The sequence below is a fragment of the Haliotis cracherodii genome, unplaced genomic scaffold (assembly GCF_022045235.1).
Source record: "Haliotis cracherodii isolate W230 unplaced genomic scaffold, xgHalCrac1.p SCAF_10, whole genome shotgun sequence".
Taxonomy (NCBI): domain Eukaryota; kingdom Metazoa; phylum Mollusca; class Gastropoda; order Lepetellida; family Haliotidae; genus Haliotis; species Haliotis cracherodii.
In genome coordinates, this window is record NW_027266265.1 from 16626497 (window position 1) to 16642714 (window position 16218).

The window sequence follows — 16218 nt, forward strand, 5'->3', positions numbered from 1 at the left end:
GGAAGTTCGTCTTTTGCACTATTTCTAAACCGGATGTTATGCAAACACGTGTAAACTGAAATTTAGACGTGTGTGGCTTAGTATCATACGAGTATTGCATCTGCTTCGAAGTCAAAGTTTAATTAAGGAGAAAGGAATATGTGTAGCGTTCAAGATGAGGATGGAGACATAGCTGTTCCAAGATCAGCCATTAGGTAAACTATTGATCATGTGGTAATTGACTTCTTGAACGATTGTAGGAAATAGCAGACGAACATTTTGGTTATATAGAGGATAACAAAGTTAAACTGAGACATTTTAAGTGTTTAATGACATGGTGCATTCAGATACATTAAACAACATTTTCAATATTATTGTACGACTCCAAGCAACATTTTTCTACATAAAAATATGCATATCCTAATGCTTGATCACAGCAGAGACCATTAAGTAATTTACTTTATGGTCTCTGGTCACAAGTTCGTGGTATCAACAATGTTTACGTTGCATGGCATCATTCTATATTTCCAGTGCTGATCGAGTCTGCATGAAGTGTAAGGACACTAAAGCAGTGGTTGTCACAAGGGTGAATGATGCTCTCTGTAGGTAAGAGCAAATAGGAGGGAAGTTCCTGCTTAGCACAAAGCTTTGAGAGTAAACATTGACATTCTGTGTAGACTGAATGACTAAAGTTATACCATGTGTAACCATTGTTGCGGTTGCTGAATTTATTGGTAATAATTCATATTAATCAAGGACCATCTCAGGCTTGTTAAAATGTGTGTCTTGTTTCTCAAGGCCAGTTGCTAAAGCAATTGCCTGGCCCAAATATTTTAATACAGTTTTAAAAATGTTTAATCTCTGTTTTGAAACAGAAAATACAACTCAAATTCAATCATTTCACACATGCCATAACTTTCCTACTCTGTCAGTTACACAGGAGTTTCTAGAAGTTATGTTTGTTTATCCTGCACTAGGCAATATTTGTGGCAATTCTGTAAATAATGGAGTGTGGACAAGACAGTCCAGTGATAGATATTATGAACAATAATCCCCTGATCTATGCTGTAGGAGTCACCGGGCCTGACCATCCAAATCCAAACTTTAAGCCATCTCTTAAGACAAGCACGGGTTGTTGTTTGTTGTTGTTGTTTTTTGTTTAATTAATATTTTTTATTCCAAACTTCCCTGTTACAAGAGAGGACTATGGCAAGCATAGGTTGCTATGGATCACATTCTTACCCAGAATCTCCATGGGGACATGGCTATGAGAGACCATGTTGTACAATAAATTTGTAACCTGGTAATGAAATAAAGTTAATTGAAATTACATCCTAGGCTATTATTTTACTGGCTGTAACAGTGTTTTTGACATATTTTCTCTGATCATATAGAAAACAAAAACATCACAGTTCAGTATGGGAAAGATGTTGTTTTCAGGGATTGCTTCATAGTATATGTTGTACACAAGTTCCGGGCGACCATTGGAAAGTCTCACCTCATTCGAGATGGGGAGGAGATTCTACTCGCATTTTCTGGTGGACCGTGTTCTTCAGCACTACTACATTTAGTGCAGGAGGTGAGATCAGTAAACTGTCAACAGTTATGTCCCCCTTTCATTACGACCACGGAAATCCTGAATCCCCCCAAATCGGAAACTTTAGAAATTTGCGATGATTTGGCCAATAATGCAAACTTTCGTGGAGAATTGGTAGGAAGTACGAAGCCATTATGACAAATGTACAACGGAGTTACGAAAACCCGTGGCTAATCGGGTTGAAAAATATGAAGAATGCCAGGAATGGGTTCAGAAACATGTACGAATTACAATGATGTACGGATCATGCACAAATTGTAAGAATCACCTACTTCTAAGTTACAAATATGTCGAATACATGTATGAATGCAGGACGATCGCAGCTAATTCGGAATGTTTTCGGGTTGAGGACAAGAAATTTTGGGAGCCATAAATCTCTAAGAATAGCCAAGAATGCAAAAGAATCGATAACAAAGCTGTTACTGAACATAAGAATTAATTACGCATGCGTCCTAATACAGCCACGAAATTGCAATTTTGGGACCCTTCCATGAAAGTTTTTGACTAACAAAAACTTTCTCGCCGATTTGGCAAACTGTGCAAATGTTTGGAAATCAAATAAGATTCATTTAAGAACTTCAAGAAATGATTGAAATTTATCTACGAACATGAAAAATTTCCTATTCCATCTGATTCAGGATAATCCGATATTCGTGGTCGTAGTGAAATGGGGGCATTATGGAGTACTGAAGTGACTCCATGTGGTTGTGATACAGTTATACAGAGATGCCATGATGCGTTTGGCATAATAATTATGCCTTTGAGCCTTAAGTTAAGTTACTACGCTTGTCCTCCTCAAGTTACAATTTTTGACATTTTTTATCACGGATTATTTGCTTATTTATGTAATATCAGAGAGAACAAATTGTTAATGCACTGATCATGTGAAGCATTCTACGGGTTGCTACTTGCATATACACCGATATCTCTTAGGAACTTGAAACACCACATGTATCTTTTCTGCTTAACAGATAATGTTTTCGCATCATGAATTTTATAAATGTTTTGAGCTTTGACCTCATGTTCTGTCATGAATACAGTGTTTGCAACGCCATTATTTTTGTCGCCTCGCTCAAATAACAGGGCACAACAGCTTGATTTAAATGCTTTTGTAAGTGATTTATGATCTAACATTACCAAAGCTATTAAAAATACAATGTGTGTTTTTTCAAATGTGGCCCTGATGCATGTCACTAATGAGATTGTTGCATGCTGTTAGGGAACTTTTTTGATGTTGATGTCCAATTTTTTCATTGTTTATGGATTGATATTCAATTTTGAGGTTTTGTTATATTTAACCATACAAACACAAGTGGGGACATTTTTCTGTTTATTTATAGCTTTATCGCCCTTTTTATAAAATAGTGCGGCTTGCGTGTGAATCTACATTACAAGCATCAGTGTATGTGTATCCATGCTTCACGTATGTGTATCCATGCTTCACATATGTGTATCCATGCTTCACGTATGTGTATCCATGCTTCACGTATGTGTATCCATGCTTCACGTATGTGTTTCCATGCTTCACGTATGTGTATCCATGCTTCACGTATGTGTTTCCATGCTTCACGTATGTGTAACCATGCTTCACGTATGTGTTTCCATGCTTCACGTATGTGTATCCATGCTTCACGCATGTGTATCCATGCTTCACGTATGTGTATCCAGGCTTCACGTATGTGTATCCTTGCTTCACATATGTGTATCCATGCTTCACGTATGTGTTTCCTTGCTTCACGTATGTGTATCCATGCTTCACGTATGTGTATCCATGCTTCACGTATGTGTTTCCATGCTTCACGTATGTGTATCCATGCTTCACGTATGTGTATCCATGCTTCACGTATGTGTATCCATGCTTCACGTATGTGTATCCATGCTTCACGTATGTGTTTCCATGCTTCACGTATGTGTATCCATGCTTCACGTATGTGTTTCCATGCTTCACGTATGTGTAACCATGCTTCACGTATGTGTATCCATGCTTCACGTATGTGTATCCATGCTTCACGTATGTGTATCCATGTACTGGACTCACATTTGAGCGTCGTGTTAAACCCTGTGCTACTTGATGAGGGTGAATGCTGTGTGTACATTGAGGATAGAGCCAGTGTTAAATTGTTTGCACCATGTTTATTGCAGGGTCTCAGTCAGCGGGCACACAAGAGATTAAGATTCAAACCCAGTCTTGTGCATATTGATGGTAAGTGCAGTTCAGTTAGGAGATATTTTGGGGTTTTAGAGCAGAGACATATCTTGTGGGATATTGTGAAGATTTTGACAATCATCAAATATCAAAAACATCTATTAAGATTTTGTAGGTGAAATTGAATAATTCAAGGCAAACATTTGGTTTAGATGTTCTGTTGACCCTGCACAATATGAACAGTGAGGAAAATCCCGCTCTAATAAGCACCCATGGCGATATTTGCTAATATATTGGCTAATATATTGGCTAGTGAATAATCTACACTTATTTATTCATGTATAATACGCACTCGTGTATTATACATGTTATATGCACCCTTAATTATTGGCAATTAAATTCTGGAAAATATATTTGTCGTGTATAATAAGCACATACTTTTCTTTTATATCATTTCAGGCTGTCAATATAAACCACTAAATTTACAATCTTTTAACTTTGTTTTGTTTCCTCACCAAAATTATATTCTAATAATAGCCCCCTATTCCTAATTTTGAGAGTTCCCCGGGCGCTTATTACGTCGAATACAGTAAATGCATTTAATAGGTTAAGCAGCAAGACCAAAGGTTACAAGAGGTTGAAATACACACATATGGCAGCAAACAAAAGAAGAACAAAACAAATGATCTGAAATGCCTTTTTAATGTAACTTTGCCCCCTCTTACCAACCAGGATGTTTCACCCCAATATCTGTAAACCAAGAAATAACAAACTGTCTGGTCTAATAACTCTTGAAAACTCACAGGTGGTATGCATATTTTATTCCTGTTTTTGTGATTACAGTAATTTGACAATTTGAAATGTTTGATTTTTTTAAGAAATGGGAGTTCTTGATTTACCATCTGAGGAACGCGAGAAAACAAATGCTGCAATACTTGATGTCCTCCGAGGTACTGGGTATCCATGCTACATCAGCTCACTGGAGCAGGTAGTTTTTCAATCATACTTCAAACTTATACACCCACTGACTTCGATTCAACTGACAATGGAGTTTGTTTCTAAAAATAATCTATTGAATTTATCTTTTGAAACTAGGAATGGGATAAATATTAGATATTTGTCATTTACATAAAAATAAATTAAAAAGACCAGCCATTTCAATGTGTGTACTGTCATCAAGCCTGGATAAGACACACCGGTAGAAGGGCAAGTGTCTGATTGAGCCAGACTCTCACAGCGTGATGAAAAGGTTGCTACAGATCAGGTCACTTTTGGAAGCTGATCAAGGTATCATGTGTTGATGTTTCAGGCTCTGGATTTGCCAGATGGGAGTGGGGAGCAGAAAGTGGGTCCCTGTCATCCTCCATGTTGGAACATTGACAATGGGGAGGGGCTGGAGAACTACAACAGAGCCAAGCATGATAAGAGACTGGCAGACGTCTTAAAAAGCATCAAATCAACAACAGCCAAGGAAGATTATGTCAGGAATCTAAGGTATCAAAACCTTTTGTACTTTTTTGTAGACATTAAAATTAATACCGATTGATGTGAGAGAAAAAGTCACTCAAGCAGTTCTCAACTATTCACTAGATGTTACTATGGTAACAGAATGTCTCAATTAGAGGTGTAATGATACGGTGGGATCGCGATACAATGCATATCCCGATACTATGGGTGCTGTAACATTTGTATCCCGATACAGTACTTTTATTCACAAGTTGATATTCTTTCTTTTTGCAGAATCCTGAAACATTTGTTATTAAATTTCAGAGATGGAAGATGGGATATTGTAGGGCAGAAATATGTTGGCTACAGGGCACTGTGTGTTGTGCTTTTTATGTCTAACCTTAAATACTAGAGAATCTGTGTATGTTTGTGGTGGAACAGTTTCTGTTAATACAACTTGCAATTAGATGTGTCGTATGTATCCTGATACAGGGCTTTTATATTGATGTATCGTGGGCCTGGTATCACTACACCACCAGCCTCAATTCAGGTGGTGAAATGTTCTGAATGTGTGGATTTATTGTCATGATAATGTTGTTATAAGATAAGTCTGCTTTTATCCTTACAGAAACCAACTTTTAACTGCCATAGCACATCGCCATAGTTACAGCAAGGTGATGCTAGCTAACACATCCACTCGTCTGGCCATCCGCATCCTGTCTGACATAGGTCAAGGTCGTGGAGGACAAGTGTCTGCTGACACGGTGAGTTGACAATGACTGTATACATTGCGTTGTTTCTTGATCCAGACAACATGACTGGCAACTTTACAAAGTTCCCAGACCAGATCAAATGTTGCCATTCTAGAATTTTCTAGACTTACAAACAAAAGAAACAAGAGGTTATTTATACGAATAGTACTGTTCAATGTTAGTTCTCAGAAAATAATAAACTGGTGGATTGTCAACTTAGTAACTTTAGTCATTGAAATTTTATTCATCAAAGTCCATATCTGATTCATCTATGTCTGAAAACTCAGATCCATATTTGCAGAACAGCAAAGACAGCCGCTATTAAACCAACCTATATAGAACACATGCCCAATGCTAGAACGTCCCCATTATGGTGACATTAACCAGAGCTCCATACACACAGTAGGCATCACATTTCTATAGAATTCTTAGTACATGCACTGTTTAAGCCTAAACAATTCAAGCCTAAGACATTTACTATGTGCGTTAATTTCGAGCATTGGGCCAATAGAAAATGGGGGCAGAAACATGATATCAAGATATGCAGAAGTGACTGTATAGTGTGTTTAGCATTTACAGTTAATTTATCTCTTATACTAAATTAAAACTAGAAAGCTTACCGTATATGACCGCGGATAAGCCAACCACGTAGATAAGCCGAGGTGTTAACTTGACCATTGAAATACGAAAGAAAATGATATGACCCGCAGAAAAGCCGAACCAGGAAGTGAAAACACTGCGAAGTCGGACTGCAAGACATGTGCCGGTACTCGCAAATATTAAATAATATAAGATGAAAAACGTTGTAATTATATTGAAAAAGTCATCATTATTTCTAATAAAGATTTAACAAACCAGTCATCCACTTTCATAATGTGGGAAGCTGTTTCTCTTGTCTTTTTTTAATCTCATTATGATCGTTTTTTGTTGCCATCAACAACGAAGGGCCATTTTGTGAATCGGTGTATATAGAATTATGAACCCGTGAAAAATGTACCAACAAATAAAAACATTTTTTTTTTTTTTTTGAACTCATGATGAGAATGCCAATATTCCAACTTTTACACACCTATGCAGCAACTCACCAATTTGCTTCAATTGAACTTTAAACATTGCTGCCATTGCCGGTAGGTAATCTAGGGAATGCAATAATAGCCCGACCCTTGGCCGTGTAACTTTTCAAAGCTGACCGTCCGTCAGCAGTAGTAATTGGATTTAGAGTGAGTCCCACAGCTGTACTAGTTTGTAGAGTTACCTCCCCTACATATTCCTTGGTTTCGGGTTGTAGTGATTCACCGAATATTGGTGCGCCTCGATACATGATGAAACAATACTCAACTGTTAGGGCAGTTTGGTAAGGACTACAGGACTAGTGCCAATTTCTAACGCTCTTGTATTGGTGCAAAAAGATATATATACATCTATTAAGTTGTTATTGTGTACATATTGTATTTTGGAATATGACACGACATGTTTTTGTGACACCTACATCAGTTCAATATATTCTTATTGCACATGTACTATGAAATAAATCTCCAGCATCAGCTCCTTGATAATCAGTATTGTGTAACGTATCATAACCCTACTATCAAGATTTTTATTGTATTATTACTGGACACTTTGTTGGTACTGATGAAGTGAGAACAATTGACTGATGAATGCACAATGTTAACAAAGATTTGTGCTGTGTTTCAGTGTTTTGCAGATGAACGCCATGGTGATATCATGTTTGTCAGACCAATAAGGTGAGTTGGACTGGTTGCCATCATTGTAAGTGTAATGTTATATTGCTAATACAAGATTCTCCTGTTGCAGTAAACATGTTGATGAAAAATATATTGTGACCATCCCTAGATAAAGGGGTGTCACGATAAATCGAAATATCAATATACTGCTATTGGTAAGTACTTAAAGTCATTAAATCGATTGTTAAATCAGTTTCCGATCAATAGTATCGATTCCAGTTAGGAATATCGATAGTTTCGATTGTATTTACCATATCATGCAATTGAGTCACCAAAACATGCTCGTGAATGCAGCCCAGTGAGGATGCAGTTAACTGCCCTTGATGCTTAGCAACCAGTCTTTCTTAAAGTAAAATGGCGGAGGGTGACAGTCAAGTGGGGTTTGTGACACACTTGGGTGGAAAATCGAGTGTTTGGAAGTCTTATGGTTATCACATTCAAAGGAAACTTCATTTTCAAGGTTTAATTCAACTCTAAAATCCATCTAAAAAGATACTCTGAAAACTATCGATATTTATCGCAATAGTTGCTTGCAATATCATTAGTTATCGCAGTAGTTTCTTTCAATAACAATAGTTATTGCAATAGTGATTTTCAGACCAATAGTCACCCCTACCTAGATGTCAATACTGAAGCATGTGTGTAGACTCTTCAGTCTTTGTCTTTGTCACAGACGGATTGTTCTGTTTACAGGATTGCCAAATATTTGAATGAAATAATGATATATATATGACATTCGTATCATTATGTGTGAAGTTACACATTTGATGCTAAAAGTAATGTATATTGTGAAAATCAATTTTCCTTTATGATGTAAATACACATTGATACACAGGCTCACTTGGATGAGGCAACAACTTTGAATGTAGTTCTACATTGAACTGGTGGTTGTTGATTTTAAACAAAGGAGCAAGAGAAATTGTATGCTAGGTTTAGTGATAGGAGAGATGGATCTGTAGACATCACTTTCACAACGCAGCTATTCTGGGTCAGGCTATTTTTAAGACATAAACGACTTGTGTCATTGTCTATCATACGATAAAACACTGCAGGGAGAGTAAACCATGAGCAGCGTTGTGTATGACATCAACATTATGTACAGCCTCTTCATGGATGGGGTACAAGCTTATTAAATATTTTCCCGTATTTAAATAGTGATCAAGTCAATAGAATTGCACCTCGGCAATGTTGGACAGTCCATTTTATGCACAGGTGGTTATTTCCCGCATATTCTCACAATCCTCATGTCGAATACTTGTACCTTTTCTCCCAATAATGATTGTCATATCTCTCGCTTTTGAATGCGATTGTTCAGCCATCGTGTTTATCAGGATTGCCCAGCTACAGCTATGGGGAACAACTCACTAGACACTTCCCTTTCAAAAATAACATTGTCCAATTTACGATGTCATCAAGTTGCAAGTGCATGTTCAAATTTCCAGAAATGACATCATGATCATGATGATAGAGCAATGTTTTATCGTGAAATAAACCATGCTTTGTTCTTTGTTCTTAGAGTTTTATAGTGTAGCTATCTTATATACCCTGATAGAAGATGCAACCATGTCTGTTATTTTCAAGGGAGGTGACATCTAAGGAGGTGGCCATGTACAACTCTCTATACCGAGTGGAGCCTGTCTTTGTGCCAACACTCACAACACAGGTAACAATGTCTCCTCCACATCTACAACTCATTGATTTTATCTGTACAGTCTATGGAAGAGGTTTCATCAGGATAAGTCAAAGGTCAAATTATATCAATTGTCAGTTTCTACATACATGAAAGTCGATACATTGGAACCCCATTAATCTGAACCCCATTAATCTGGATGTGGATCTCCCTGTGAAATTGTCCAGATTAACTAATGTCTGCATTGTCAAATCATGGATAGGAAGGACTGTCCCTGTTTTCAAATGTAAGTGTTCTCATAATGAGTTGTGTGGTAAATGATTGATGTGACAAGTTTGAACTTCATAACTAAGTACAATAACGGAGCCAATTCTAATTTCTAAGTTGTATATATTTAGTTGAAGCATTTTTGAACAGTTCTTTTTCAAATATTGAATTTCATTAACCTGTTGTAACAGTCAAACACACACACACACACACACATTTTACCTCATTCTATGTTTGCTCCAGGCTTCGAGAGGGGCCAGCATTGACCACCTAACCGAGTGTTTTGTGACTGGGCTCCAGGCCGAGTTCCCCTCCACCGTCAGTAACATAACAAGGTGTGTAACACGTCAACTCAAGGTTTACCTTGGGAAAGAGCATGTTTTGAAACACTGTTGTAGAGTTTGCAATAATGGTAGCATGCCTGTCACTGGATTAACCCTTTCTGTGAATGTTTCAAATTGGCTGAGGGGCTACTGCATACATAGCATGCTTCTTGTCAGTCATCCAACAGTGGATAAAGTCGCATATTTCTCCATTCCCTTAAATCCAAGGTCGAGAGATGTCAGGCTTGTTTCTCTTTATTTAAGAGATATGTGTTCTTCTCTATGTATAAGTTCTTCTAAAACTACGGGTACTGGTTATTGCGTTGTGTCCACCGTGAAAGGCTGGTACAATAACCAGGCAAATGGTCTTTGAGAACTGGTAGATCAGATTTCTTCACCAGGCCAAAATTGGTCCAAGAAATTATCTGAAATTAATTCCCTTGTTAGTCAAGTGCATAATAACACATGCAGTATTACCAAGCCCAATCAGTAACTATACATTGGGCGTAATAATCAAGGGAGATAACTGTTGATAAATTTACCTTTCAGTTAATAAACATCATATCTAAAACAGTCTAACTCATAAGTAGTAAGGGCGTAAGAGGCGACACATGTGATTACAGGTGAGCAAAAACCTGGGCCCTGTTCCATAAAGCGATCGTAGCGCTAAGATGATCGTAACTCCCATTCTTTAGCATAGGCTTACGACAGTTGTAGCGCTACGATCGCTTTGTGGAACGGGGCCCTGGTTTTTCTGAATTCTCTTTCATGGGATGGGATAAAGTTTGTATGTGGTGATACAGGATGAACACTCCCAGACATGCTGTTTCAGGACGGCAGGCAAGCTGGACAGTGTGGTGAGGACGGGGACAGAGGACTTCTGTGTCTTGTGTCAGGTGAGTCCACTCGCGTCCTCCAGTTGACCTGTACCAGTCCCAACCTCACCTGCAGTACAGATGTTTCAGTCCCAACCTCACCTGCAGTACAGATGTTTCAGTCCCAACCTCACCTGCAGTACAGATGTTTCAGTCCCAAACTCACCTACAGTACAGATGTTTCAGTCACAACCTCACCTGCAGTACAGATGTTTCAGTCCCAACCTCACCTGCAGTACCGATGTTTCAGTCCCAAACTCCCATTATGAGGCAAACACTAACCCAGGTTGAGTGGGACGAGTGACCCTGTGCCCTTTGGTGTAAGTTGCTGCCATTCTCAGTGATCATAGCTGGGGGTGTACCAGCTTTAGAAATTGGCACTAGTCCTGTAGCCCTTGCCAAACTGCCCAATAGTAGGATGAGTGGAAATATGTCATTTTTAAGGGTTTTGCTAAATGGTATCATTATAAGGACTAGTGGACTAAAACTGTTAGTTTCTACCGCTGTGTACCCTCCTCTTCGTTTCAGACGCCTTCTGTGTCATCGTGTCAGTCTCTCTATGATGTGTGTGTTCACCTCGTCTGTTGGTTAATGTGCACCAGCCTTTTTGTATCTGTATCTACAATCAGCTTTACTGTGGGCTTTCAATCAAACGCAGTGTCTTACATTTTGGGGGGAACAAGTTTAAAAACTGCAAGCTGGTCATTTGTACGCCAAGTGTATATTCAAGTTTGACTGACTGAAGTACTTTAATGCTAACCCTATCATTGTCTCATCACCAGTCTCCGCTAGATACAAATGTGGGAGAGGCATCAGCTTTGCGTGCGGTGGAGTTCTCGGACATGTTATCAAAGAGAGGCTGTGACCCAGGAAGTACAACCTCTGGATGTTGTGGTGAAGGTGACTGGAGCTGTCAGTCATCCAAGGTCAACAGGTGAGGTATTAGTTTGTCGTACCTGGTGTTCATCAAAACAGAAGACTCACCCCAAAATTCAGACGTTGTTCATGACCCTTCTGAAGTAGTTTACTGTCTGTAAAATAATGACGCAAGTACACGAATGTACACCAGCTGTAGACTCTGGCTGGTATAAACCAGGGGCATCTACAGCCATTGGACCTGATGGTCCATGTAGCAGTGGAGCAGAAATAATTTTCATGACTTTACTTCATGTTGGATATGGATGAACCACAGCCACATGATGAGACTAACATGGCTACAAGTTCATAGTTACAGTTGTACTCCTTGAGCATTGTCACAGCACTGGCATGTAATATGGTTACATAGTTTGTGCCCATTCTTATGGCTCCCTACTTGTAGCAATGGAGGATTGGGGATGTTAATCTCTGGATGCATGAAAATATGTTTTTGATAGATATACAAGTAAGCACAAATAGTGTATCTGAATATATGCAGCAATGAAATTGTGTTTACAAATGTGGTCTCACTTGTGGGCAACAACTTCCAACCAATCACATTGCTGCACCCATCTCAGGGTGATATATAGAATAGTTATGTGTTAGTGACTAGCAAGTAGTTGTCTCCGTGTGCTGGAGACACTAGGTAACCATGACGACAATGGTAGCTTTTACACAGGTACCATGGCCGTAATGTGGAATGAAGACAGTGTTTGTGTTTGTTTCAGTTTACACAAGACTGATGTGATCAAGGCCCTGTGTTACGGATGTCGGCTGACTGTGAAGGACATGGTGAGTCAGAGTCAGGTGATTAGATCTGTAGGAAGCTCATATCCCGACGCTCATGTCATAACATCAGTAAAGACACACATATTATATGGTATCTATATACTATCATGGCGCACAGTGAAATTGTATGTATGTAAGATTGAATGTTTGGAGTGATATGAGAGAACATATTTGCTTGATGCTTGCTTGATGCTTGCCTGCTTGATGCTTGCTTGCTTGATATGCTTGCTTGCTTGATATGCTTGGTTGATGCTTGCTTGCTTGATATGCTTGGTTGATGCTTGCTTGCTTGATAGGCTTGAATGATAAGCTTGCTTGATATGCTTGTTTGATTCTTGCTTGCTTGATAGGCTTGAATGATAAGCTTGCTTGATATGCCTGCGTGATGCTTGCTTGATGTTTGCTTGATATGCTTGCTTGATGCTTGCTTCATATGACCATCATTAATCAAGATACATCTTCCCAAATGAATAGAGGTGTGAATTCATCTTTGACATTTTTCAGACTGATGTGTCTCAGTTGCCAAGTCAGGTTACCCATGAAGCTACCTCCAGGATCAGTAGGTATGAAGGGAGGCATTGTTTGTATAAATGATTGAACTGCGTTAAGCACCACTTTGAATGGTATTTCAGTTATGTCAAGGTGTGTCATTTTAATGTAGGAGGAAAGCCCAAAGTGATGCAGGTCTTAGACGTTCATGAAACCCATGAGCTTGGGTATGGTGCTGACAAACCAAGAAACATGAATTGGGCAGATCTGGGATTCAAAACCACGAACATAAGGATGAGACTGCATGTTGTGAATTGTGGCACCAAGCATGAATAGGTCAATATGACTCTCGATGGTGACTGTGAGTTTTATACCTTGGTACAGATAGCAGAGTTACATCTACATCTGGACATTGATAGACCCAATCTGCATATGGAGCAGTATGGATATGACTCGTAATTAAAATCATTGGACATTTAAGAGAACCATAGGCCATGATATTTTGTAGTCCGTTGTTGATTGGGAACTGATCCAAAATATTTTTTTATTTCATAGCTAATAACTCTAGCTCAGTAAAAAATGTTTTTTTTGTCTGTTATTTTTCAGGTTGAGGATGAAAGAGGACATACAGGACTTCCTTATTGATGGAGACAGTTGATCTGCATTCTACAAGATTCAAGCTGACACCATGTCTTTCACTATGTATGAAGCAGTTTATCACTGCGAGTTAGTCTGGCGGCCATTGTGACCCATTGGTGGAAGGTGCTTTAGGGAGTTGTGATCAAATCCCTGATGTCTAGGACCTTCAATGGGGCAGTGGGGTAGCCTAGTGGTTAAAGCGGTCACTTGTCACACTGAAGGCCTGGGTTAGATTACCCACATGGGTACAATGTGTGAAGCCCATTTCTGGTGTCCCCTGCCATGATATTGCTGGAATATTGCTAAAATCGGCGTAAAACAATACTCACTCACAATACCTTCATCACTTGGACTTGCTTCTTGATTTATTAAGCACTGAACTACTGTTCAAAGTAGTGTCAATCTCATCACTCTCAGAATCATCACATTTTTTATTTCATAGGGTTACTTTTTACATTTAATTAAGCAAAATGAACTCAGTGTTGGAAAAACAGTAAGATATTAGTTTTAACTTCACATGTAATAGTAAGCTTTTAAAGCAAGCAGGGCCTGCCTGTTTTTAGAAAGAACATATTTTGAGCTACTTGCAGGGGTATTACAAGCCTAGTTGTCTTACTGGTCATCCAGGATAAGTTGAACCAACTCACAAAACGTGTTTGAGACAAGTAAGTGGTGCACAGAAACTGGGCAAACACATTTGATGTTACAGGTAGAGAGGGTGTACACATGTTGTGCACGTTCAGGTTATGACGATGACATTGACTATGCTCACGTGGACACATTTTGCTCATAAGGCTATTAGAGGTCAGTGTGACAAGTTAATACAAGAATTCTTAGCCAAGACACACACATTTCATCGTACTGCTTGTCGCGGACCAACCACTACACCCTCACGATGGTACGCGCCAGTGGGTGGACCTCATACATAGTCATACAGGGTTAATTGTCACGTCACAACTTATCCTGCAATTTTCAGCCCAGTATCCTCCCACAGTTGCCAGGATCTGGTGGGACTTCCTGATATGCCTTTACTATCTGGTCTATCTCGCTGGTTTCACCAACGTGGTACATGTCGTGACCTGCATAACATGCTGGGATCTGGAATACGGGTTAAGTGAGACATTAGAGTAAATAAGTTGGAAAGGAGTTGAGGGCTGACGAACTTGCACACCATCGATACAAACATGCCAGTTATTGTATTCTTAAATACAATTTGTTTTACAAACATAACCAAAAGAGAACTTTTATCTTCCTATTAAAATACCTAATAAATTTTGAACCATGACATGTTTTTTTCTTGATTCCCAAACTGTTGTATACAAACAGGTTAACCTGGTTTGTGTTGTCAAAGATGAAACGAAGTGAGATTGCTTCAAGCTTGTATCCCTTTCTCAAAGGATGCAAGGACAGGTTTATCGTTATTTAAAGCAAGATCAACCCTGAAGACATCGTGTTTGCATTGAGGATGTTATACAGTGGTGAACGGTCTATCACAGTCCAGAGTCAACTAAGTCAACTTAACACCTTTTCATTAGATTTTAGAACAAAATTTTACTAGACTCGGACTTCGAACTAAGTTGATGAGCTGCTATCATGCCAGCATGACCATTTCTGATCATCCTCAGTATCCAGTGTTAGATATTTCTATTCTTTAATGATAAAAACCCTGGACAGAAAACGAGCGAGAACATTACTAGTACTTGTCTCAAATACAAGTGGGAACGCCTGGTAGCAAAAGAAGGTCTCTCCCAGTCTTTGTGCTCAGGAACAAATCCTTTTTTTATGATAATAAAATGGAGATCTAATCACATAGTACTCTGAATAAAAGAGCATAATTCCTGGAAATCAAATGATTATTTTAGAAGATAATTAGTTGGGTAGAGATTTCGACCAAATGAACTCACAACAACATATCAGATGGTACAAGTCAAATTTGGTAGCGAGATGATATTAGGTCACATGATCCAAACATGCAGGGAGACTAATTTATGGAGGACAAATATGTGATGGAGTTGTAAGTGCACATAATGGTTAATATCCAGCATGGTTGATGGCCACAACAAAGTGAACCAGATGAAGGCCTGCTTCCGTTGGACTAATCTGTGCAAGTGGCGACTATGAGGAAGTGAGTGTTGACGGGGGGTGAAGCTTCTAGGTGTGTACATCAACGAATGTAGCACAAACACCACACACTGGCTTCATACTAGGAAGAGGTTAATAAATATGTTGCTGAAAAAACTTAATTCCTTTTGTTTTGACAAATACCAACACACCATGCAAGGAAGATTTTTGAGCTGTCAGGATCTTTTTTTGTATTTCAATTAGTTTTACGTTTCTACTGGAACATAGTCATGCAAATCGTTTTCAGGGTAAAAACAGGATAATTAGAAGTGTTATTTTTGTACTTGAACTGTAAACCCTAGAAAGGTTGTTTTTGTCAGAAAGAAAACTATTACCCCCACCCCAACTAAAGAGTTTTTTTTATCATAAATATTCTTTTGAACTGTTGCCATATATTGTGTCTCAGTTTGATGTTCCACCAAGTAAAGATGCGGTTAACTCAGTGCTGATATCCTGAACATTCTAGCATCCGAGTTAGTGTTCAAATGTTACAATATTCCACAAT

General features: G+C 38.7%; 1 protein-coding gene across 2 annotated transcripts; it reads left to right on the plus strand.

Moving 5' to 3' along the window:
- Positions 1-44: 44 nt before the first annotated feature.
- LOC139447420 (cytoplasmic tRNA 2-thiolation protein 2-A-like) lies at positions 45-14863 on the plus strand. Of its 2 annotated transcripts, none has more exons than XM_071228762.1 (15): positions 45-194; positions 511-585; positions 1420-1558; positions 3719-3779; positions 4601-4710; positions 5032-5216; positions 5797-5932; positions 7616-7665; positions 9247-9328; positions 9806-9897; positions 10718-10781; positions 11543-11694; positions 12404-12467; positions 12969-13027; positions 13560-14863. In XM_071228762.1, the coding sequence occupies exons 1-15, from the start codon at positions 139-141 to the stop codon at positions 13609-13611; spliced, it is 1377 nt and encodes a 458-aa protein (XP_071084863.1). In that variant the 5' UTR covers positions 45-138; the 3' UTR covers positions 13612-14863. The 2 variants fall into 2 exon arrangements, with proteins under 2 accessions (XP_071084863.1, XP_071084871.1); XM_071228770.1 differs by having other exon boundaries at positions 12969-13023; positions 13560-13601.
- The last annotated feature ends 1355 nt before the right edge of the window (positions 14864-16218 follow it).

Coding starts and splice junctions, on each gene's coding strand:
- LOC139447420 (XM_071228762.1), top strand. CDS start 139: ATGTGTAGCGTTCAAGATGAGGATGGAGACATAGCTGTTCCAAGATCA. Junction 7,666..9,246: donor ATGTTTGTCAGACCAATAAG/GTGAGTTGGACT, acceptor GTTATTTTCAAG/GGAGGTGACATCTAAGGAGG. Junction 10,782..11,542: donor ACTTCTGTGTCTTGTGTCAG/GTGAGTCCACTC, acceptor TCTCATCACCAG/TCTCCGCTAGATACAAATGT.